General features: G+C 40.0%; 2 protein-coding genes across 2 annotated transcripts; both read right to left on the bottom strand.

The window, feature by feature from the left end:
- Positions 1-2,126: 2,126 nt before the first annotated feature.
- LOC133865700 (dolichyl-diphosphooligosaccharide--protein glycosyltransferase subunit STT3B) lies at positions 2,127-8,784 on the bottom strand. The gene is made up of 6 exons (XM_062302134.1): positions 7,587-8,784; positions 6,951-7,484; positions 4,066-4,520; positions 3,324-3,446; positions 2,991-3,050; positions 2,127-2,523 (listed from the first exon to the last, which is right to left on the bottom strand). The coding sequence occupies exons 1-6, from the start codon at positions 8,523-8,525 to the stop codon at positions 2,394-2,396; spliced, it is 2,241 nt and encodes a 746-aa protein (XP_062158118.1). The 5' UTR covers positions 8,526-8,784; the 3' UTR covers positions 2,127-2,393.
- Positions 8,785-23,216: 14,432 nt separating this feature from the next.
- LOC133866152 (uncharacterized) lies at positions 23,217-24,113 on the bottom strand. The gene is made up of 3 exons (XM_062302701.1): positions 23,814-24,113; positions 23,481-23,712; positions 23,217-23,380 (listed from the first exon to the last, which is right to left on the bottom strand). Exons 1-3 carry the CDS (start codon positions 24,111-24,113, stop codon positions 23,217-23,219), a joined length of 696 nt encoding a protein of 231 aa, XP_062158685.1.
- Positions 24,114-26,226: the final 2,113 nt, after the last annotated feature.

Genomic DNA, 26,226 nt, shown 5'->3' with positions numbered 1-26,226 from the left:
TTTTGCCCTATTAGGATCCAAAATTAATCCTGCAATTGAATATTCAGTTGGAAACATAAAAACAAATATAAATATCATTACTCTTCATAAGATAAATTCTATGTACGCATGTTTTAGGGAAATAATACATAATTTACATAAATATCATTACTCTCATAAGACAGATTCTACGCACTCACGTTTTAGGGAAGAAAAAAAAAAGAAAAAAAAAGGACATTATCTACATAAATATCATAACTCTTGTATTACTATGATTTATGAATCTTAAACTTTTAAGCTAGTATCCACTTCTTGCTCTGGTTGTGTACAAGTGCATTTATATACTATATAAAAGACTGATACCGGTAACCATTCTGCAAAAGATCTTTCAAAATTGAGTACACAAGAATTTGCCGGCCTCTTTTAGCCAGAGTGTCTCTGAGGGTGTTGATGGTGGGGGGCTGCCTTATCAACATTTCTGTTATTGTCGTGGTGGTAGTGGCGGTGGTGGCATGTAGCCGTTGGCTTGGCAAGCAAGATGGCCACAACTCGCAAGGAGGTGGTGTCGGAGATGGAAGGTGCTCAATTGGAATGCTCAAGATGAGAATTGTAAACAACACTAGGAGAACCTGAGTCATTGTGCAGTGAGTGAAACTCATCCTTTTCCTCATCCTCTTCCTGCTTCTTTATGTTATTCTTCCCATCGAATAATCATACTTATTGGAGAGATGTTGAAGGAAACTTCGTATTGTAACTATTTTTAGCTATCAACTCCAACTGAGTTTTACAAAAAATGAGCATTTTTAGGCAATTCGTATGAGTTGAAGTTTCGTTTGTTTTTCCAAGTTCACTTTCGTAGAAATTTTTATCCCTATATGGTCTGAACTAGATAATAGCTTCTTTTTTCTTTTTTCTTTTTCTTTCTAATTAACTAGATAATGCCTTTCAATAACAAAAAAGCAAGTAAAATAAGGTGACAATATATACACAAAAGTAAATAATCTTTATTAGCCTCAAAGTTGCCAGAATTGTTGTCGTTTATCCAAGCTTTGAAGATTGGTTTAACACATGGGGAATCAGAGGTTTTCTTATTATTTGAAGCAGATAGTCATAGCCATAGGAAGTGTTGAATTATGTTCCACAAATGTAGTAGCTCTTGGGGATTGAATAGTATTGGTTTAACACAATTCTTTGGGGATTGATTAGGCAATCCGTACGTGATTGTGTGGAATAGGTCACAATTATATTTGCTTGAAAGGCTGCTTCTTTTCTTATGAAGCATATATATCCTGTTTTGTTTGTATATGTTTTACCCTTGGATTATATGATTGTATTCTAGTGCAGTACCTTAGTTTTCTCTTTAAATGTATATCCATTCGAGAGAAAAAAAAAAAAAAAAAATGGATTTATTGTTGTAAATATTCACTGCGTTCCACTGAGGATGGGCATTCATTTTCATTTTTTTTTTCTTTTTTTGATGAATCAGAATTGCATAAACCAATAAAACAAAACAAAACAAAATGAATGAGAATTTCATTTTCATTTCCTTAACCCCAAGCATTTTGTTACTTTTTAGCATCATTTTCATTATATGACAATAGTTAAAAAGCTCTTTAATCCTTGTGGTATAATTCTGTTGCCTATCAAACTCTATGCACTTGGAATAGATATTGTCTAACGATTTGTAGGTCATTGCGTCATTTTTCGTCCATTTTAATGCCAGCAATTAATGAAGGGGCTCTTTTGCAACAAAATTGTACTTTGAGGAACTCCAAGTGTCATAACTGGTAGTTTGATAGTGTCTTTGCAATAGGTGTCAATTTGAGAGAAAGTATATTTTCGAACAAAAATTTCTTACAAACCGGTTTGTAAGAAATTATACCCAACACTCAATGATATTTAATAATGATGTATTCAATAACAGATCATCAGAATAGGCAAATAACTCAAAATAATCGAATTTGACTATTATGAATTATTTTTCTTCTCTAACAAAATAGGCAAAATAACTTCTTTTTCTCTTCTAGTTTGAACCTATTTACTAACGATTTGTAATTCCTTGAAACAGCAGCTAACTTTGAAGAATGGCAAAATGTTTTAGCTCAGCCAAGCCTTCTTACAAATTGTAATTGATAAGAGGAAAAACATAAGGGCCACAGATATCATGATGGAATTAGAGAAAATGTATATTTTTGCATCCAAACAACTGTTGCTCAACCATAACATCAAATAAACAGTATAAATAGATGAGGCAAAACGGCATTACAAAATCTCCAAAAACATTTTAAGAGCCTTGAATGCTACAAATGCAAACTCTATGGAAATAGTTTTCTATCTCTAACACTATATTTCAAGACTCTAGCTCTGAGAGTTGCCTCTACCATCTTCTTCACTATCCCGCAGAGAGAGCCTCCTCACCACCTATTATTAGGTGGTTTGACTTTGTAAATACGAACAATCCAGTTAGATGTTGTGAAAGCCTCTTCCAAATGTTCAAGTTTGATATCCTTGTTTCCAATTTCAACCCCCCTTGCTCGATCAAACCTGCCATTAAAAAGTATAGCATGTTCACACTCAAAGTACAATAAGGCCTCTAATGCCACGAATCTGTAAAATTGCAAGCATCTCTGATGCAGAAGCCAGAATATTAAAGGTCAATGTAAACGGTAAATCTAATAATATTTGAGAATGAACATTGGAGGCAATTATCACAAATTCAGTACCCAGCTGCGCAAAAACCTAAGTGAATTGAAGGTAAAAACTTGTATTCCAAGTGTCAAATTCATGTTTTGAATTCTAATTTTCTTCTCTGCTTGCATGTATGCACTATTGCATGCTCATTCATGAAGTAGCTATCTGATTATTGATATTCTCCTTGTTTCACATGCATATGACATGCAATACCATGCTATTGTTGACATGTGTATCCACAAGAGTGTGTGCCTGTGGTTACAAACACGCATTCATATGATACCTTTTCTAGTAAAATGGAAGATAAACTTTGAACTTACCCAGGTGGTTTGCCATATTCTGTTGTCAGCTCTCCAAATCGATAATATGATAGCTTGTACCTGATTACAAGAAGAAATTTACAGAAATAAATAAGGAAACCATCGTGTACCATTTTTGTTTCTTATCAAGGATACTGTCGTCTGTTCGAGAGAGAGAGAGAGAGAGAGAGAGAAAGAATAGAGGACTAAAGGTGAAAGTGCTGGTTCATTAACAATACAAGAAACAAAATTCTGAGGAACAAGAACATATCAGGCTCACACTTGTGACCAGGTAATTCACTACAATTAATAGAAGAAATGACTAAATCATTTTAGCAATGGTAAAAAACTTACATGAGACAGTTCAACATCTTGGGAGCTGCCCCTTTGTCAACACGGTACTCGCCATTAACAAGGTAATCGGGTTCCTTTATTACAGGAAAAACTCCACCTCCAATTCTCACCATCCACAAAAATCTGGGATAAATCAATTTCGAGTTAGTATATGATGGACGGTAAACATAGACATATAAGGTCCAGTACTTCAAATAGAGAATGAAAAATACCAAAAAAGAAAAAAAAAAATCTAAAGTATACAAGTATATATAATAGAAGTAATATTAGCAGATTTGTATTGAAGTAACATTACTTGTACTCCTCCCTACAGAATAGATTAAAAGGACAAAGGTGCCAAATTGGTCTGGGCAATCAGCCAAGACGCAAATTTAGGATCAGCATGTTTCCCAAAATTAAGGCATTTCAATGGACAATTGTTAGTAATTTCAACATGCCAGACCACGTAGTTATGAAGTTAATTCATTATTTTTCCGCAGATTGTTCCAACTGTTATGAGAAGAGTCAGAAAAAATGCCACAATTGCTTGATACATAACCCACATAAGTTATAACTATTAAAAACAAAAGAAAAAAAGGGGCTCCGGGGCATCATTTGCAGGTGCTTATATAAAACCTTAAATGTATATTACTCAAAGGACAGCTAATGTATCCAAAGTCAAATTTAAAATAAAAATAAACCAAAAAAATCATATGCTTCAAGATTTCCAAATGATTCAAAATGTAATTTCATATGGCCTTACTTGTTAATATCATCGGAAGAATAGCCCGTAACACCTCCAAAGACAACTAATACATAATCCACGTCGAGCGACCTCATAATTTCATATGCCTCATCTTCATATGATGACATTGCACGACCGACAGTAGCAATGTGTGTATTATTCCAGGTATTATTATCAACAATAACAGTTCTGTTTCCCATTGCGGTGATCTGGTACCCATAATCCCACCATGACATCACCTTAGCATCTTGAGGAGTATTCTGCCGAAGCCAAAAGTACGCCTCACGATAATCATCAAAGATGACCCTGTTGCCATGGGCACCCCTTGCAGCCAAGACAATTGAGGGAGATGAATATGCCTCTGATGTGACCCAGGTACAGTGGGTAGCATACTTACTGAGCAAGTAAAAAGCACCAAAAAGTAACGCAATAGCACCATTTCTTTGGAAAGGCTGGGAATGATCAAGTGAAGCCTGTTTAAGCAGGAAAAGTAAGCAACAATACTTTTTAATATATACAACATGATCAAAAGGAGATCATCAAATAATGTTGGCAGCAAGAAGCAGAGTCCAACTATCCATGCTCCTCTATATTATCTCTAAGTTGTGTTTACCAGCATATACCTACTTGATGAACCTGAACATTAGTTTAGCATCAGAAAAAAAGTTTAGAGGTCCAAAAAAGGAACATGAAGTTCTTCCAATATGGGGTCCACACCAACTAAACTTTTGAATCAAATCATTGAAACAATAATTTTTTTTTATAAATAATTGAGATATCATTAAAAGTGTAAGGCGCCATCATGTACACAAGAAGTATACAAGAAAAGCCACTAAACTAGTAGAAACAAATCAAACAAGAAAATCATAATAACTAATCACTAAAGGAGAAACATAAGCCTCTCGCGGTCCTCAAAACTTCTATCATTCATTACCCTCCATAAACACCACAAAAGGCGCGAATGCACCATCTTCCACACAATAGCTCTCTGAATGTTGTTGGCGGTTCACCAACAAGTACACAAATCGACTACTCGTCTAGGCAAAACCCAAGACAACCCAAATTGATTGAGGAAAGCATTCCCAATGGCACAAGCAACCTTACAATGAAGAAGACGGTCCACAAACTCTCGATTCCTTTTGCACATCAAACACCTATCAACTATAATGACGCGTCACTTCCAAAGATTATCCATGTTAAGGATCTTTCCTAAAGCCACCGACCACACAAAAAAGGCCACTCTCAATGGAACCTTAGTCCGCCAAACTCTTTTGAGAGAAACGGAAACCATCATGCAACCCATGACACTGTAGAAGGATTTAACCAAACAACCATTTTTTTGGAAGCGACCCACCACAATTATCTTTCCCTTCCCATCTTATTCTCGCTAAATACAACATCATGAAGAACAAGGCAAAGGTATCCACCTCCCAATCATGAGCCGCTCTAGTAAAACTCAAGTTCCATTGAATGGAACCTCCAAAAAATTCCATGTGGGCTGCACAAGAGCATCCTTTGCACAAGCAATACCAAATAAAATTGGAAAGGCATCCATAAGGGCCATATCCCCACACCAAATATCATGCCGAAATCTAATCTTGGAGCCATCTCCCACCTCAAATTTGGTGACTACAAAACTTCCCTCAACCCCTCCAAATATTCTTCTATAAACCCACCCTATACTCCCAAACAAGCTCACTAGAACACCACCTTCCCCATGGACTTCCATATTTAGAGTCCACCACCAAGCCTCTTTCTCAATCCCATAGCGCCAGAGCCATTTACCTAAGAGAGCATGATTGAACCTCAACAAGTTCCTAATCCCCAACTGTAACGACCCATCGCTAACAACACAATATTATCCGCTTTTGGCTCATTCGAACCAGACTTCTTAGGAAGTCACGCATCACAACACTACTCTCGCATAAGCACAGTTAACTGCGGAGTTTTGATAGGTTCATACTAATCATGGCTTTAAAACGCGTTGTATCAAGAAATGTGTAAATATACATATAAGCATATCCACATTCCCGTTCCCAAGCAATGTGGCACATTACACCAACCCTCCCTCCCTCAGAGATTCGCATACAAACCTTGGGCCAACTCATTAACTCAATGGCTTTGTAATGGGATGCTTAAATTGTCATCTGTATAGACAGCCATAAAATTCTTAACAGAACCTTTTTTTTATCAGAACCTTTAAACTCTGAATACAAAGATAAAACAGAATAAAATAAAATAAAAGAGAAAGAAGAAGAAAGTCTCAATTTAGCATATTGATGTTAACAATAAAATATGACCAAACATACAGTAATTATGGATGTATGTGACAAGCAGGCAATCAGGCATTGACTTTTGGAGTTTATATATCCAAGACTATAGGTCACCTTATCCTAGATGAGCCACTAGAATAGATCATCAATGAATATAAATATAACCAAATTTAGTCAACGAGTTAAAGTTATTTTTTATTTATTGGAAGTACAAAAGACAAATTAACACCTTTAGATAGATATGGGGTCTAATGATCTTCCTAAAGTTTTAAGCAACATGACTGATATTACAAAATCAGTTGATCTGAAAATACTGACCAAGAACTCCTTGATCAACTGACTTCCATATTTCATCTCTATGGAAAGAAGCTTTAGAACATATATAAATAAAAATTAAAAATTAAAAATTAAAAAACATGAAAGATCAAGTAGTAAGCATGTAACAACATTTTGTCTATTCTCCATGCAACAAGTAGCAGCCTCATTTTATAGATGCTATAGGCATTTGGCCAACACAAAGCACTTGGCATGATTGAACCACTGAGATTCCCACGTATACAATAAAAACAATGCTTCCTTTAATCAACCAAAATAAAAAGTTCAAACTATTTAAAGTGGCAATGGCCTCACCTTAGATGATCCCTTTGAACTACTGCTTCCCCTGGAACCAGTCTGGGCAACCTTATCCTTTGCCCTTGCTACCAGAGTTAAATTCTTTATAGTTGCAGAAACACTAATGGCACTAATAAGGCATACTGCAGGTGTAGCAACAAGAATTAACCGAACCATGACTCCCGCAAAATACATGCTGGTCAGACCATACATAACAATAAAAATTGTGGCATCTGACAACCGCTTGAAGCAAAAATAGAGACCCGCGGGGAAAAGGAAAAGCAGGATATGGAAATCAAACATGAAAGATGACCAAGCCGTGGGCTGATGCTCAGAGACAGAAGCAATAATTGGAATGTGATCTTTTGCATATGTTGGATCAAGCAAAGAGTAAAAGCGACCAGTCCATGGAGAGATGTACCCAGATGCCGTGCCTATTCCAAGAGCAATAGCACCAACACCAACTGCAGTCGTCACAGTGATCCTCAAAAAGGCTTCAAACAATTTCGTGTCACTTAGCAAGTGCTTAACCCAATCTAAGAAGAAGAATACCTACACAAATGGGGCAATTTAGTACAACAAACTGACTTGCAGAGAAGAGGGGGGAAGGGGAGCAAAAGTGAAGCAGCAATTGAAAAGAATAGGAAGCGAAACCTGCATCAAGAAGAACACCCCCATGGCCCCCATATGCTCCCCGGACTGAACATGCTGAAACCCCACAAAACGAATCTGCATAGCGAGCAGCATTCCCAAGATATACATGCAATTGTAGGCCACATAGAGCCTCATCGAATACCTGCCCGTGATCAGAAGCACCAGCACGTAAAGCGGGATCAAATTGATTATGAAAACGTATCCTCCCCACGCCGAAACCATATAGAAGTAGCCGAAAGCCGAGGCCAAGGCCCACGCCAACGACCCCGTGTTCACGGCCTTCACAAACATGTAAAAGGTGAGCAACAGCGCGAATATGGCCACCCCCTCGTTGTCATACGATCCGGCCACCGATCTCGATATGTAACCCGGGCAAATGGCGATCAGTGCCGCCGCCACAAGCCCCGCCCCCGAATCCCAGAGCTCTTTGCCAAAGAAATACGCGACGAGGGTCGTGTTGGAAGCGAAAAACGGCGCCGTCAAGACGCAGACCTCGCGGATATGGACGGCAAAGCGGAGGAAGCGAAGGATCCAGTAGATGATGGCAGCGGTGACCATGAGACCCGGGTAGAGCGTCCCGCCGACGATGCGGCCCAGCGGATACCAGCTCTCGGAGTCGAACCAGTTCCAGAAATCGTAGAAGCCGTTGCGGGTTAAATAGAGGGTGGTACGGTAGTTGAAGTAGGGGTCGAACTCGTGGATCATGGACTCGTAGCGGAGCACACTGAAGAGGCGGGTGGCGAAGGCCAGCACATAGACGAGGCAGAGGATCGACACTCGGAGCAGGAGCTCTTGCTGTTTGGTCTTCAATTTTAGGGATTTGAGCGAGAAGTATGAGATTAGATCGGGGTTCTTCAGGCTCGCTGGCATGGCTGCCGGGGCACTCTCCTTCGATCCCGATTTCACAGCCCCGTTCATGGGGTCAGCTTTCCCCGCCATGTTTGGAAGAAAAGAAAATGAGGAGCGTTAACCTTGAGATGATGATTCAGAAGTTGGGGTTTTCCATGGAAATTGTTGTCCAAAACATGCACTGGTACAGTGCAGCAGGAGAGTGGAAAATGCGGATCTGGTGGACTGGATAATCTGAGAGGATCCAATTGCAAAAAGGAAATGTGAATATTTTGGTTCGAGTACCGGAGATTCAAACAGGGAATAATAGGGTTTTGGGAAAAGCAAGTGGAATGAAGACGGGGGACTCTTGACTTTAGTTGGGCCAAACTGGTACTCTGAACTGGACCTTAAGCATGTGGGTACGCACGCATGTGGCAACTTTAGGGCCTCATGAATGAATGACACTCACAGGAAATAGTACACTTCAATGACATCTTACATCCAAACCCATCTTCCTTCTTCTTCTTCTTTTTTTTTTTTTTTTTCAATGATGACAAAATCTATACCGTTTATATTTTCATTAATTTGGCCAACCTGATTTGTGTTGATTTGACACATTAATGAATTTTATCAATTTTTCTAATAACAGGAACTAATTTATTCTTTTTTACTTACCTCATGAATTAAAAACTCAGAGTTATTTGTCAAAATTCAATCTGCAATGACCAAAAATATACTTATCCCTACGTTTTGTTCTTTTTTCTGGACTGTTTTTTTTTTAAAAAAAAAAAAAAAAAAGGCAAAGGAAAGTGGATTTGGGTGTAACTATCATTATATATATATATATATATATATATATACTAGTTGGAATGGCAATTGATGTGTTATATATCATTATAATTTTAATATCGTACATATATTATATTATAGAATATATTTAATACCTAAACTATTGAATGAGTATATATTGAATTTTCTAAACAAATAAAGTATAACTATAAATATGAGTAAATATGATATATTAAAAAAAACGAAAGAGAGTTAATTTAGATAACACATATGTTGTTAATGGTATTGAAAAATATATAACACATTCATGTTCATGGTGTTTATCTCAACTAACCTATAAGTACATAAAATTATAATTCCATCAAATGTTTCTTAATTATAATGCTTATGGATCTTAAAAAGCTATGAAGTTAAGAGTAAACCACGTTGTCCTGAACATCAAAACTTTAAAAGCATGCATATATAAATTATCACCATAATAGTGTATCTATTTTTATATTTCCCTTTAAACAATCCTACTAACCTGTGCATTAACACTACCAAGAATATGGCACCATCCAAGTATGCAACTAACATTACTCACTAGCAACTACAATTAGCACAAGTTTTCTATCATGAGTTTCAATTTTCATAATTGCTCGATACTAAAATTTGGGTGAGCCTTGAGATGGAAATGAGGTTCTTAGTGGAGTCGAAATCTTTTGTGCTCTCGATCTTGGATTGGAGGCGTTGGTGATGTGGGTGGACGAAAAGAGGAAAGGCTTCTTCGGCGAGGTCATCCTGAGCAACTAGTGCACTGCTTGGCTAGCGTCGATGATCGAGGTTCTTTTGGGTTTCCCTGGAGATAAAAGAGTTTGTTAAATCTTTCAAGGAAGGGTCAAAGGTTCTAATCGCACATAGAGGTGGGAACAAAGATGGCCAATTTTTAGAGACGGCAACTTATGGGATGGGCGATCGGAGAGGGATTCTTCTAATCCTTGAGGGTCGTGGAGGGTAGGGTTGGCACAAATTTTCCAGTGAGCTTAGAAAGGCATCAGATTTTCTCTCTGTTACGATGGGTTGTGGGAGTGGATCCTCGTCTTCAGCGGAGAAGAAGGGTGGGAAGGAGAATGGGCCAAGGCTGGGTTTGATTTTAAATAGGACGGGGCCTTCATTTGTGGAAGTGATGAGATCGGACCTAGGCCCTGTTGGGTCAGTGTTGCCCATCGTGGGTGGTCGACATTCCAAGATGTGGGCTCCGTTGGTGAAGCCGTGTACTCTTGATATCCTCCCGGTGGTGAGGTCTGCAGATCTTAAGGTTTTGAGATCGGCGGTGGATTGCTTCGTGTTGGAGTTACCTTTGCTTGATCCATTGGCAAGGTGAAACCGCTGCGTCCGTTGGGCAAGAAGAAGCTTGATACTGGTTTCTCTGCTTGAGGCGTGGTAGGCTCTGCTAGGGGGTCTAATTTTCATTCAAATTTGCGTACATGGAGTAAGATGTTTGTTAGTTTCAACCTAGCTATGGGCCAAGTTGTTGGGAAGCTTTTGGGTCAATCTGCTAGGTCTGATCTGGTCTTCAAGAGCAAAGGATTTTGTTTTGGTCGGTTCATGCCGAAACCCAAACTCAAAGAAACGAATCAGACGAAAGCCACTGAGGATACGGGTCTTGTGTCGGATCCTGTAGCGGGTCTCGTTTCTGTGAAGTGCTCTCAACGTCCTACGGTTGCCCATGGGAGTTCTCCTAGGCTGGAATTGACTTCGGCGGCACATTCTAGGGTGTTTCTTGGCTTGTCAACTTCCGTGGGTGGGTCAAGCTATTTGCATCTTGATCCAGCGGTTGATTCCATCAAGTCGTTTGCTTACGCTCGCTTCATCTTTCCTCCCTAGCTGATGGCAGAGATGCTGTCTTTAGTGCCTTTGGATGCTCCTCCAGTTTCGGTGAGTTTAACCATTGGTTTTGGTTCTTCATATTCTCCTACCCCTTTGCCTATCAGCTCAGGTGGTGCTGGCTTTGCCCCTCCTACCCCTTCAGGGTGGCTGTGTTGGGTGAGAAGCTTCGTTCTTCTCTTCCCATGTTGTCGATACCTAAGCCTTTTCAAAAATACTACTAGAAGGCTAGGGAAGGTCGTTCAGTGCAGTTGAATGAGGATTTATTAGCAAAGTATCTGGCAACAATGAGGACCCCTGTCACTTTTACAGCTAAGAGAAGCAGCTACAGTGCCTCCAGTGAAGGTTTTTGCAGGTATGGCAGATTCGATGAAGAAGGGTTTCCTTCGGAGGGGCTTTCTCAACCCGAGCCCTACTGTGAAAGTCTCTTCTCCTCATTCCTCGCTTGTAGAGTTGGTTGTGTCGTCTTCGACTCAGGAGAGGTCAATGTGATGAAGTCCCACGTAGGACTTCACGTCAAAACCAAGTTAACCCACATTACTTGGCTGTGGAAGTTGATACAAAGGAAGTGGATACAAAGCTAGTGCATGAGAGGGGCACACGTGAAAATCATGGGCTGGGTTGCTGCCACTACTACAGTAGTTGAGGCAAGTTGCTCCCACTACAACAATTGAGGCAACGTGGATAGCTGGGTTGCTGTCACTACAGTAGTAAAGTCCTTGTATAGGTAGTTGTTTGTTTATTACGTGGGTACATATATTTCTTTAGTATAAGACAAGAGAATGGGAGCAAGGTTCAGATTATTGAATATTGTATTGACATTTGTCATTGTGGTTTGTATCCCTAATTGGATTCATTATCTATCATTGTGGTCTCTCCTACCCAAAATGAGCTATCAAACCCCATCTCACGTCACTGCCCAATATCGGGTACCTATCAGTTGGTATCAAAGCATGGGTACCAACAAGGATTGTATCGAGAAATTGGAGTTAGAATTACAAGATCTAAAAGACGGAATACAAAATCTGAGTACAGACTCACAGGCCAACTTTCGTGAGCTAAAGGATATGTTCTCCAAGTCTCTTGAGAAGGACAAGTCATCTACGACCAAGGAGAAGGTCTCAACTCACATGTCGGGAGAAAATTCCTCCGAGCATTCGAGTGGATCCAACGGGTCAAATGGTTTTGCTAAACTGGATTTCCCTGTTATTTGGGAGATGATCCTGCAGTTTGGTTGGATCGGGTAGTTCAATACTTTAACTACAAGCAAACACCAGAAGATCAGAGGGTGTCATTGGCTGTCTTTCATTTAGAAAGCGAGGCCAATCAATGGTGGCAATGGATGAAGAAGGTGTACAAGGAGAGCCAATTGCCCATTACGTGACAAGTATTTGAAAAAGAGTTTTTGATCTAATTCAGTCCTACCGAAGTTGAAAATTATGATGAGGCACTCTCAAGAATCCAACAAGAATGGACATTGCTGGAATATCAACAAGAAAGGCAATTGGCAAACCAGGTGGATGGGTGGCCTCAAAAGGCACTCGTGGGAACATTTCTTGGAGGATTAAAAAAGGATATTGTGTCTAAATCCGAATGTTCAAACCGAAGACCCTCTGTGACGCCATTAAGCTAGCACAAATGAGAGATGATAATCTCTCTAAAGACCGGAAGACTGCAAGAGGTGAAGGGCTGAAACCACAACATACCGAAAGCTTCCCCAAGTCCAACCACTCAACTGTGTCAACATATTCAGCCTGGTACTCAACAAATACTACATGCTCATATTCATTTGGTGCTGCCAAGAAACTGTCGTGGGATGAGATGCAAAAAAGAAGGGAGAAAGGCCTGTGTTTCGGTTGCAATGAAAAGTTCACACCGGGACATCGTTGCCTAACACCTCAAGCATTCTCTATTAAGGTTTCTGCAACAGAGGAAGGTTTGAGGAGTTCGAAGATGGAGACACCGAAATTGTGGAAGGTAAGCGCGGAATCAAAGAGGTTAAACCCCTTATCAATTTCCACACATGAACCTTGAAGACAAGGTTCCTCTTCAAGTGGGGCTGAATGATGGAGTCCCACGTAGGAATTCACATCCACACCAAGTTAACCCACGTTACTTGGCCGTGGAAGTTGATATAAAGATAGCGCATGAGAGGGGCACATGTGAAGATCATGGGTTGGGTTGCTGCCACTACTACAACAGTTGAGGCAAGTTGTTGCCACTACAACAATTGAGGCAACGTGGATAGTTGGGTTGCTGTCACTACAACAGTAGAGTCCTTATAGGTAGTTGTTTGTTTATTACGTGGGTACTTATATTTCTTAAGTTAGTATAAGACAAGAGAATGGGAGCAAGGTTGACCTCCCCTAAATTCATTGGAGCTATCAAACCATTCACCCTAAATTCATTGCCCTCTTAAAAAAAAAAAAAGTGACGCAACCACTCAAAGGGGAGGGAAGCCCAATCACCCCATCAACCTTGTGATAGGTACCCGATATTGGGTATTAACGTGAGATGGGGTTTGATAGCTCCTTTTGGGTAGGAGAGACCACAATAATAGATAATGAATCCAATTAGGCTGGATACAAACCACAATGACAAATGTCAATACCATATTCAATAATTTGAACCTTGTAATGTTTGAATTCTTTGTTATGGAAAAACTTTCCATAACAAATCAATTCTCACTTATCCTCTAATAACTTGAACAAACAATCGGTTTGCGTAAGTTAACTCCGAGGAGGGTAAGAAAAATCTTTTGTTTCAAAAATCTTTTTGTTTTAAACTCCGTGACTAGGAGAGAAAAAATCTTTTGTTTTAACCTCCGAGCTGAAGAGGGAAAAATCTTTTGTTTTGAACTCCGTGACTAGGAGAGAAAAATCTTACTTTGAGTTATCCTCCTTAACTTAAACAAACAATCGGTTTGTGTAAGTTATGACCGAGGAGGATATGAAAAAATCTTTTGGAAGTGATGAACTTACTTGGTTATTTTTTGTAGAGGTGATATCCCCGTATAGTTTGTTATAGGGGTTGTCTCCCCGTATCTTTGTTCGAGTTGCTCCTGAGAAATCTTAATTTGAGAGTTTGGTGTAACTTCGGTGATTTTTCCTTTGTAGAAGCTTTAACTTTGTTGAGCTACCCCTCATAGCTTTAGTCCGCGACCGCGGGCTAAGTCGTTCGAGGCGGATAGTCAAGTCCTCTTGGTATCCTGGACGATGGTGTAAAAGAGATCTCGGAGTTCGGAGTGAGTCTCAGGGCTTCAACCTGTAAATACTTGAACTTTCCTTTTTAAATGTATCTTTTCTTTTTCATGTAAATTTTTTTTTTTGTAATGAACAAAATTTCAATGTTAATGAATGGAAGTCTTGAACTTTTTGACTTTCACTTTCCTTATCTTATTAGCCGTAAAACCTCATAATTTTTCAAACTGAATTGAACATCTTTACCTGGAAAAAAGTTTAAAGTTTCTCACTCAAAAAGTTCTTCCGAGACATATCTCGGTTTCTTATAAATCTTACTTTTTATACTAGAGTTACCTCCAAAACTCGAACAAACAATCGGTTTGTGTCAGTTTTTTCCGAGGGAAGAACTGGTCTAATTTTTTGAAATTTAAGCTACCCCAAATATTTTGAACAAACAATCGGTTTGTTGAAAAATTTTACAGAGGAGAATAAAAAAACTATTTGCATCAAAGTGTTGAGTCTTACTTGATGATTTTTTAAAGAGGTTTTATCCTTATACCTTCCTGAAGCTTTTCCTTCCTGAAACTTTATCATTCTGAAGCTTTGTCATCCTAACGCTTTGTCGTCCTAAAGCTTTGTCGTTCTGAAACTTTATCTCCCTGAACCTTTTCCTTCCTGAAGATCTGTCTTTCTAAACCTTTACCTTCCTGTTTGTTTTCCTGAAGCTTTATCATCCTGAAGCCTTATCTCCTTAAACCTTTACCATCCTGAACCTTTGTCATCCTGAATCTTTATCTTCTTGGGTCTTTCCTAAAACTTTATCATTCTGAGCTACCCCCCATAAGTTTAGTCTGTGACCGCAGGTTAAATAGTTCGAGGTGGGTAGTCAGGTCGCTAAACTTTACCTTCCTTTTCTGAAATCCTTGTAACCTGTAGAAGACTTTGTATATTACTGAAATGAAATTACTGAATTGAAATCTTAACCTTTTAATTTCCTCATCTCTGAATTTAGATGATCCGTATTCATAGCATCTGGAGACCTCCAACCGAGAGGTTTTCTTGTCTTGGTGTCCTTTCCATAACCATTTCGGGTCGTCCGAAGAAAGGACTCAAGTCGATTCTATCTTGGATGTTCTTGTCCTTCTGAAAACCTGCAATCCCGCCGTCGTATCCTTTCCATAACCCGTTCGGGTCGTTCAAGGAAAGGATTCGGGATATCTTTAACCTTATCCTTCGGAAACCTCCAACCGGGAGGTTTCAACCCTTTGTATCCTTTCCATGGCCCTTTCGGGTTGTTTGAGGAAAGGACTCGGGCGGATTCTAATCGGGATATCCATAACCTTATCCTTCGGAAACCCCCAACCGGGAGGTTTCAACCCTTTGTATCATTTCTATGACCCTTTCGGGTTGTCCGAGGAAAGGATTCGGGCGGATTCTTTTCTGGATATCATTAGTCTTATCCTCTGGAAACCCCCAACCGAGGGGTTTCAACCCTTTGTATCCTTTCCATGACCCTTTCGGGTTGTTCGAGGAAAGGAATTGGGCGGATCCTAGTCCTCATCCTTCGGAAACCCCCAACCGGAGGGTTTCAACCCTTTGTATCCTTTCCATGACCCTTTCGGGTTGTTCGAGGAAAGGATTCGGGCGGATTTCTTTCCTGAGCATCTCCACCATAACTCTTTCGGGTCGTTCGTGGGGAGGAGTCAGATGGACGCTGATGTAGCTTGATCATCTTTGGAGAAGTTTGATGAAGAAGTGCTTCCATTCTGTCTCGGACTGCTGCTTTATTCTTAGCAGAGATCAATCAATACCTGGGGACTGTCTGTTCTTCCTTGCTCTCGGTGTTGGACTAACCGAGAGACTTTCCTTGTTTTTTCTGCAGGGTTGTCTCCCCGGCTCTCGGTGTTGGACTAACCGAGAGACTTTCCTTGTTTTCTCTGCAAGGTTGTCTCCTTGGCTCTCGGTGTTGGACTGACCGAGAGACTTTCCTTGTTTTCTCTGCAAGGTTGTCTCCTTGGCTCTCGGTGTTGGACTGACCGAGAGACTTTCCTTGTTTTCTCTGCAGGGTTGTCTCCCTGGCTCTCGGTGTTGGACTGACCGAGAGACTTTCCTTGTTTTCTCTGCAAGGTTGTCTCCTTGGCTCTCGGTGTTGGACTGACCGAGAGACTTTCCTTGTTTTCTCTGCAAGGTTGTCTCCTTGGCTCTCGGTGTTGGACTGACCGAGAGACTTTCCTTGTTTTCTCTGCAGGGTTGTCTCCCTGGCTCTCGGTGTTGGACTGACCGAGAGACTTTCCTTGTTTTCTCTGCAAGGTTGTCTCCTTGGCTCTCGGTGTTGGACTGACCGAGAGACTTTCCTTGTTTTCTCTGCAAGGTTGTCTCCTTGGCTCTCTGTGTTGGACTGACCGAGAGACTTTCCTTGTTTTCTCTGCAGGGTTGTCTCCCTGGCTCTCGGTGTTGGACTGACCGAGAGACTTTCCTTGTATAATTTGTTGTAGGGGTTGTCTCCCCGTATCTTTTCTACAAAAAGGGTTAACGAAGCACTGCATATACTAAAACAAAATAGCAGAATGCACAGTAGCACCATATATTCTTTTCATCCGTCGGGATGATTTTGTGATCCTTTCACTCACGAGAGGAGTGAAGCCTCAACACATGAGTCTATTTTATCAAAATATATATACATTTCAGCAAAGCGTACAAGTGCATGCATATATATATATATATATATATATATATATATATATATATTTCTTGGTTGATAAAAACCAACATTTATCCTTACTTTAACATGAATCATGTTTGTAAAAGAAGAGTATGAACTTATCTGGTGAATTCGATGAAGATGAACTGTCTTACTCTTTGAGAGAGTTCCTTATCTTGCACGCCACTCGATATGGGGCTCTTTGGGAGAGTTCCTTAAGCTGGACCCTCGGTTCGGATTGGTCCCTCGGCATGTGACTGTGCACTTCGGAGGATGGCAAACCTGGAGGGGTCTTCGGACTATGCTATTTGGAACTAAAAGCTTGGGCATAGGGTCTTCAAGATAGTACCCTCGGAATAATACTCTCGGTATGTGTCATCTCGGTACATACTTTTCGTCTCGGTAGAATACCCTCGCGTCTAGCTTTTCTCCTTGGTAGAATGCCCTCGGATCAAACTTCTTGGAATATACTTTCTTCTCGGTATGACACCCTCGGGTCTATCTTTTCACCTTGGTAGAATACCCTCGTATCTATCTTTTCACTTGGGTAGAACACCCTCGGATCTATCCTTTCTCCTCGGTAGAACACCCTCGGATCTAACTTTTGTTGGAGGGTTATTATGCCTCGGGTCTAACTTTTCGGAGAGTGGCCACCTCGGGATTAAACACCCTCGGATCTATCTTTTCTCCTCTGTAGAACACCCTCGGATCTAGCTTTTCTCCTTGGTAGAACACCTCGGATCTAACTTTTGTACTCGGAGTATTTTTTCGTCTTCTTTTCTTTTCTTTTTTTTTTTTTTTTTTTTCTTTTCTTTTTTTTTTTATTATTATTATTATTATTATTTTTTTTTTTTTTATGAGCCAAAATTCTGAGGACCTTGTTTTGGAGAATCTCTCCAAAGCCTGCCCTTCAACTGATTTTCCGAGAATCTTCTACCATCCGATTTCTTCTCCAAGACATTGGCGGTTGTGGATCTGGCTTTAGACTTTCGCGGGTTACAACCAGAGCTCGATTACTTCTTGGCTGGCTGTTAAATATGAACATTTTGAGTACTAGCACGCGTCGTTCAAAGCTTTGAGAATGAAGTCCTCGGTTCTCTAGCAAAGACCCGAGCTCTTGTCACGTTATTGGTCCACTTGAGTTGGGCCCTCCACGACAGCGCTGCATGTCTCTAGTCGACCTGCTGGAATTGATTAGAAGGGGTTCCCGAGGAAGGAGGGGATGACCTGTTCGTGCTTCAGTTTTCTATCTTCTCCAAGCACATTCGTAGCCGAGAGTGAGGCTGTGGCTCATGGAGTACCATATCGCGTCACCGAGGCTGTCGTCATCACTGACCAAGCCTTTCACAGATTTGGTAAAAAATTTCTCTTACTGAGACACATAGATTCTTTTACAAATTAACTCAAATATTATCTTAAAAAAGGTAACCATAGAATTCTGCCTCTTCCAAGGTTAATTATTTTCTTCTTCTTCACCGGGTTACTGCCAACTTGAAACATAAATCACAAATGATGCAGAAAGGGATCTCGTTCCTATAAGGCAATTTACTGAACATGTTGCAGTGAGTCCTTCGATCTTCAAGCTGCTCACCAGCAGTCACCTTGCATTGACTCCATCTATGACTTGCATACCCCGACCTGGCAACGGGGCACTACACGGGGTGACCTTGATCCGAAGGATAGCGTGGGGCCTTCGGTGGCAATAGCTTCGGTGGTCAAGTGGACCATCCCAACTGCCGAGACCATGCAAACAATCCGATCATCCTTCGAATTCTGACTGTCGATGGTGCCACGGAGGTTCTGAGCCACGGCTCGGTTGACAAGGGAGAATTTGACCGAATCAAGCCTCGACATGTGGTTGAACAGCAACCATATGAAATCAGAAAATCGCTAAAGTATGTGTCGTCGTCTGAGACCGAGGGGATCAAACAATTTCCGAATCTGTTCGGATACAAATCTAAATATACTTATAACATCCCAAAAATTCCCAAAAACCTATCACAGAGACCAATCATCCAAGGTGCATCAAGTTGGAGATGGGTTAGATTAAGGGGTGTCCATCAATTCCTTCTTCTTCACCAAGGCTCGAATCTCTCTCGGCTGAGCCCGGGACGAGAGCTAGAAGCTTTTGGGTAGAACTACCGTGGCAGTGGAGTGTCATCGCTGCCTCGGAGGTCCGGGTTTGTAAAGAAGACAACCTCTCCGTTTGGGGCTCCGACGTCCTACTGGGCAAAACCCAAAATACCGGAGATTTGCTTTTGTCGTCCTGTGGATCGCGTCACCAGCGCTTTCGGTGGTTTCGGAGTCAACTGGAGGATCTAGAGCTGGACCTTCATGACGGTGGACCCTCCATCACCTAACTTGGTATCAATGGAAAGGATCTGAACTTGAACTGAGATGAGCCAGCGTGGATCTTCCTTTGACGAGGGTCTGGATCTCGTACCCATCGTTTTCTTCGAAGAAGAAAGCAGGAACCAGATCGAGTCAAGACTTAGGCAAACCCGTAGGTTCCCTGCGAGCAAGCAATTCCTCTGTATCTCTAGTCTTGCAACTTTCCCTGGGGGCGGAAGTGTGATTGGTTTTGTTGTGCACCCATCATGGCATAAGGAGTGCTTGTCTCTTATTTGCCTTTCCCTGAACTCAAGAAATCTTGACCAGAACTCTAGATTGGAGTTCTGGGGTCTAATTTGACTTCCATAAACAGTAACCCATTCTTCCTCATTGAGGTTCCCTTTTTTTTAAAAATCATCTTCTCCTTTGTCTTTTTCTGGACGTAGGAGATCTGACTTGAACAAAATATCTGGAGCCTTAGAGCATTACTAGCAGCTTCCCTACAAGGGATCTGTTCCCTAAATTTTAGGGAAAATTTTAAGAAAGTCAAAAAAACCACCCCACAGCAGCTTCCCTACAATTATCTGTTCCCTAGGAAGTGAACAGTGCTTCCCAATGCATTGGGAAGCACTGTTCACCTCCCATTCAATTGTTTATTCTAAAAATATAATCTCTCTCTTACTTTATCTCTTTCTTTTCTTACTTTTAATTAAAGTAAAAGCAACAAAATAATATTTTAATGATATAGGGAAAAATGAAGGGAAGCTGCTGTGGGGTATTTTTTGATGGGGAAGCAAAAAGTAGTTTTATTCCCTACATTTAGGAAAAATGAAGGGGAAAGGAAGGGAAGCTGCTAGGAATGCTCTTATACATCACATGGTCTTTTCTTTTCCTTTTTGATTTGTTTTTCAGAAATAAATTGACCCATCATAAAGCAAGTCATACGAATTTGCGCTTGTACACCCATGTAAATTCATTACCTCTAAGCATAGATCTAGTATATTCTCAACACCGATTTGGTGTGATTAAATTCCGATTTGAGGTTTCAAACTTGATTTGATCACGCAGTCACCGTTGCGGATTTATTTTTTTTGCAAGAAACGATTCGTCGTTCCCACAGACGGCGCCAAACTGTTGGTACAGTTTCCGGTACGGTGACGTGTTGCCTTGTAATTCGTTGCCTTCCTTAATCTTCGCTCTCCTTGTAATCTGCAAAATAATAAACGGCTCGTCGGACTATGGGGGTGTCGACCGGACCCCCACTCCGATGCCTCAGTCAGTTCAAACTAATTTTTTGGAAAATATATGTAATCTCAAAAGCTCAAAGAATCTGCCCTCTTTTTAATATCTGGCGTAGTAGTCTTATTTATAGGCTCACAGTTCACAGTTATAAAACTGCTAGAGTGCTTGGAGCATACTCTAATTAGGGGTCTGAGTCCTAGATCACATAATCTTGAATCTTATCTTTCTAATTAGGAGTCTGAGTCCTAGATCACATAGTCTTGAGTCTTATCTTCATAGAATTCAAATTGGGTAGTAGAGTCCAAACTGGATATGACACTCTCTTTAGCTAATGTCATTCTATTAGGTACCTTATCACATATTTGATGGGATAGAAGTCTATCTTGATATATTTTGAATATCCGTCTTTTTGAAGATAATGACTGGTCTTGTACTTAGGTCTGATCTGGCCGGGCCAACCCGATGGGCTCGGCCCCCGATATTACCTTAAGCCCACATGTCTTTGGTGTTAATTATTTCTCCAACAGTATACATTTATACATAAAAGGAAAAAAAATGGCATATTATTAGGGAATGTTCTTAATAAGGAACAAAAAAAATTGACATACTATCTTTTAATATTATCCTCATCCTTTGTCTAACATCTATGTTTTTTATTACTTTATTTTTATTTTTTTTTTTCTCACTAGTATTTTCAGTAGATGTCAGAGATTTCAACATCCTCATCCGCTCGCGTCCAAGGTTCGACCCGCACTTTCTATTGTGGCCTAACGTCTTATATGAAAACATCGTGGACAGAGACAAATCCAGGCAAAAGGTATTATGGTTGCCCAAATTTTAGGGTCGGAACCCACTGTAAGTTCTTTGTATGGGTTGACCAACAAGAAGTTGATGCCCGCAGCCGACAACTAATACTGGAATTGCGGGCAAAGAATATGAGGTTGGAAAGTGAACTACGTTCTAAAGCTGCAAACGATCGCAGGTTATATTTGGAACTCAAATCCCTACGGGCCCTATGCATAGCACTTGTGGTAATTCTAATTTGTATACTTATAGCACGTAGAGGTGTTAATCAAGGGATGCTGCCCTTTTAGGCTTCAATATTAGGGCACTTATGAATTTTGTTTATATTGAATTGTCATTCATTTTTATAACAATGTACCCTTGGATCTTGTTACATTAATGTGACATAGGTAAATCGTGGACATCTTGTAATGTTGTAATGTTATTTGGGTGGTTGTGTACATTATTTGCTTCCGCATGATAGTCATGTTTCTATTTATTTCTTATTATAACCGTGTCTTTTGTGTCATATAGATTGATGTGTGTTGAACTTGCCTCCTACATTATGACAAAATAGATTTATCTTTTGTGTCATATAGATTGATATGTGTGTTGAACTTACCTCTTACATCATGACAAAATAGATTTATGCAATAAGACATGAAACCTTTTGTTACAACGAAATTATTTTAATATAAATGGGTATCACAAGGATTTATTTGATACATGGTCAAATGACTCAAATGCTCTTGACCCATTTTATAATTTTCTCTAAAAAAATACTATATCCACGAAAAAAAAAAAAAAAAAAAAAAAAAAAAAAAAACTTGGCAATTAAAGCAGGAAGATATAACATTATTTTACAACAAGACGAAAATTTTTTAAAATGTCACGATTTTAGCATATAGTATGTGGCCAAAAAAAAAATTAAAAACCCATTTCAGCACAATGGGAATTCTTGTTCGTAAATGATAGTGCACGCTTTTTAGGAATCAAAATTTGACTTTTACATCTTTTTTCCTTTTTCATATGTTATTTTCTTTAAACAATATGAACCAATATGTGAAAGAAAAGAAAAGAAAAGAAAAGAAAAAAAGTTAAAAAAAGAAGGGGCAGCGAGCATGTGACATGCTTATGACATGTAATGGGTCATAAGCATAGCACAACCTATGCTACCCCAATTTCAATGCCCTAAATATGCACCAACCGGCAACCACCATAAAAGGACCCCTCCATAAACCAACCGAAATAGAGAAAGGTCTCCATCATAAAAAGTCTATTGCTTCTATATGGCTTCTAGTGAACCTGATGAATCACTAGTACGATGAAGAGAGTCTATATATATGTGCATGGAAGTCAAATGGAATTTAAGCTCATTCATTAATAATTATAATGCACGCACATTTTCTTTAGACAACACTTTAAGCACATGAGAAGTGACAGTTAACCTCAAAAAAAGTGAAATTTGTAACTAAAATTGACAGAAATTTAAAATAGTCCACTAAAGATGCTTTTACATAAACCACATAGCGAAATCATAGTACATGAGAAGACAAGTGGGTCAACTTTACATCCCCATCCTACGGAGACAAGTGGGACCACATACTTCTGGCCATTGCATCCCTTAATTTCCCCATATGCACTGCACTCGCATCTGATTGATCTGGTCATTCTTTAGGGGAAACCAAAGACACAATTTCTCCTTCCGCCTGATAAGCAACATCTATCCAAGGGTTTATTCTACGTAGTGCCTCAGCAAAATATGGATCATTCACCCTGCTAAACTTCCTTATATAGTTATGTAAAGTGCAACATGCGATCACAAATAGGCGCTGGTATCGTAGTGGGTATGGGGGCATTTTTCTTAAAATAGGAAATCGGTTCTTCAATATCGAAAAGGAACGCTCAATCGCTGACCATAGCTGAGTGTCTACAGTTAAAGAGCTCCCGCATACTCTTGGGTATGTCTTGCCCATGTTGAAATTCGGGCAAATGGTACCGTTCACGACGAAATGGAGGTAGCAACCCGCGATAGCATCCATATCCCGAATCCACTAGGTAAAAGAATCCTGCACAACATGTAAATTCGTTTGGAAAAGGTAGGTACTGCACAATAACGGACATGGTATAACATACATTACTCATAGGTATCAGTTCATGGCACAATACCATCTTTTGGTGTTGGGAAGCATAGCGTTGGATCATTTACACACATAGTGAAGATGCGGGAGTCGTGCGCACTCCCCTCCCAACCAGCATATACATAAGTGAAGTTCAAATCTAGATCCGCCACACACATTACATTTTGAGTGGTTGTATGTTTTCTGCCTTGGTATGTGTTTTCATCCCCATTGATCACCTTCGCATCGATGTGTGTGCCATCAATAGCACCAATACAACCCTGCAATCAAAGTTTTGACAACTAAGTATAGAGGAATCGGTGTAAAAAAACACTTTAAGACAAGTTGAATTGTAAAGATGGAGTATTCAAGCATTGCTCACCGTAAACCATGGGTAGTAGTTGCCATTTTGAGCGACGACTTGGTGCGGCATGTGCGTCTCAGTCGGTTGTATGATGGTCTTTCCCAACCTACACATGGCTTTACACGCCCTTCTGTAGTATACGCTGACAGTATGTGCTGAACGTTGGAGCCTATCAGCCACGTCCCTTTGTGTCCAATTGTGTGCCATTAGGAGGCAAAATACAGCAACCTGCTCCGTTATCTTCACATATCGACTACTTTGTAAGAAGTCATTCTGTTTTAACGTATTACAAAGAGCAAGGAATGCGTCGGGATTCATTCGAAAGCGTTCAAGACATGTATTTTCGTTGGGATTTGTTAAAACCCAATGAATCCACATCGGGCCCGTTAGTATAGAAGTTCTCTGTGGAATAGGAACCCTTCGTATTCCTCCATGTTGTTGTTTCCCACTCAGATAACCGAACGTACATAAGCATTAGTTCTAATTCAAGCTCCAAAACATCTGGACGACTAAACACAGGGTCGTCACTATCAAGTGACGATGCAATTGACTCTCTGTCAGCATCAGTCTCGTCACCCCACGACTTATCAGAATCTAAACACGCATCTAGTTCATCCTCCCAATGCCTAGCATCTGAACTTGACGGTCCACTGTCGTCCATTTATGACAACCTATTTGAATCATTGAGACAACTATTTGAAGCCTTATATTTGGAAGGAATATGCAGTTACAACTTCTCTTTTCATGTAATAATTTTATATAAATAAAAGTATTCGAAGTTGGTACTAATTAGTGTATAATGTAAATGTATATCAAGAACAACAATAATCAAGCATCAACAATAAAAGCAGTACCTATTAATATCATCAACAATAAAAGCAGTACATAAAAGCAGTACATAATCAGGAAGCAAAGCCTAACAACTAGTGGCAATGCAAATAAACATAAAACAACAAACAAAGTCTAACAGTCAGTGGCAATACAAATAAACATAAGCAACAAACAAGGTCTAACAGTAAGTGGCAATGCAAATAAACATAAGCAATTCAAACATCCTTGTTAATCCCTCTTTGCAGCCATGCCACTCTCATCTTTGGTGTCGTACTTATGAAAATCTTCGCTTTATGTTTATCAATGAAGGAGTGCACTGCCTTCCAGTAGTTTTCCTCTGGCACAGGAGTCTCAGCGAGTGCTTCATTAAGGAGCGCCATCGCTTGAAGCGTTAGATCTGATTCTCGACTTGACCCTTCCCCATTTCCTTTCCCCAAGTTGGCAAGGCCCTTGTTAAAATGTTTACGCATCTCGGACCATTTCTCGACTTCCGGGTCTGTGGATCTTGTTGCCGTACACTTGCTGCTGCGTTGAGAATGTTAGGGTGTGGCACACTTTTTCCCTTTCGGCTTGGGCTTCACACGGTTTGGTTGTTGAAGCTGAGGCTCCTCCAAGTCAATAACAGCACATGGATTGTTTAGGTCGATGAACTGGCTATCAAATTGACAGTCCTCATCTGTGTTGGGCGGCGATTGTGTGCTAGCATGTCCAAGATCCCTAGTAGCAAAGCTGCCCGTGAATACGTACGACAACAATGGGTAGTTGCGCGGTGGGTTGGTTCTAAATCTATAATACTTATCAGCACCATAGTTCTGCAAGACCCAAAAACAAAAATCAAAAACCAAAGAGCAAAAAAAAAAAAAAAAACAAAGTGATGATGCTGAATAACGTTATTAAGATTCTCACAATTTTAAACACTCAACTTAAGGCTTCACTTGTTTCAACAGGAAACAGTTCCACAAAAGTAATAACAGAGAACCCATTATTCATAACAAGTTCTGGGTAATTTTTATCAAGTCTCTTCAATCACCTTCAGATGGAATATTTAGTTACTCACATCAACTCGAAATAATCATCAAAATAGACAGAGCCCAAGAAGTCAAAAATCAACTCGCAACTTTTCCTTCAAATATATCCCAACAGACCTTAAATTACTCATTTAAAAAAAAAATTGTGATGATGTATCATTTACTAGTGTTTGCAAATGAATAATTTAATCAATATGGTATATGAAATTTAAAAAGACATTAGAAGAGACGTTTACATGTTTGAGTTGCTCCCAAGCTTGGTCACTGTTGGTGACCGTGTTAGTTGATTGATCCCATCCGAAGCCTATTCCAACCTTCCTCGTTAATAGCATCGTAAAATCTTTATAATTCGATTTCATGCGATCAATTTTTTGCTTAACTTGCTCCATGTTGTATTGCCCCAGGTTGCACTGCTCATTGAGGTCGTCGGTGATGACAGGCAAGTGAGTGCCGAAGGAACGGACACCTTTCTCAACCAGCCCAACCAAAATATACACCAAACGTTCTTCACTTTCTCATGGCCAAATAGCATTAGGAGGCTTGAACTGGTTGGAAAACCTATTGTTATGATT

This window comes from Alnus glutinosa, chromosome 4 (genome assembly GCF_958979055.1).
Source record: "Alnus glutinosa chromosome 4, dhAlnGlut1.1, whole genome shotgun sequence".
Taxonomy (NCBI): Eukaryota; Viridiplantae; Streptophyta; class Magnoliopsida; order Fagales; family Betulaceae; genus Alnus; species Alnus glutinosa.
This window is presented reverse-complemented; position numbering and strand designations above follow the sequence as displayed.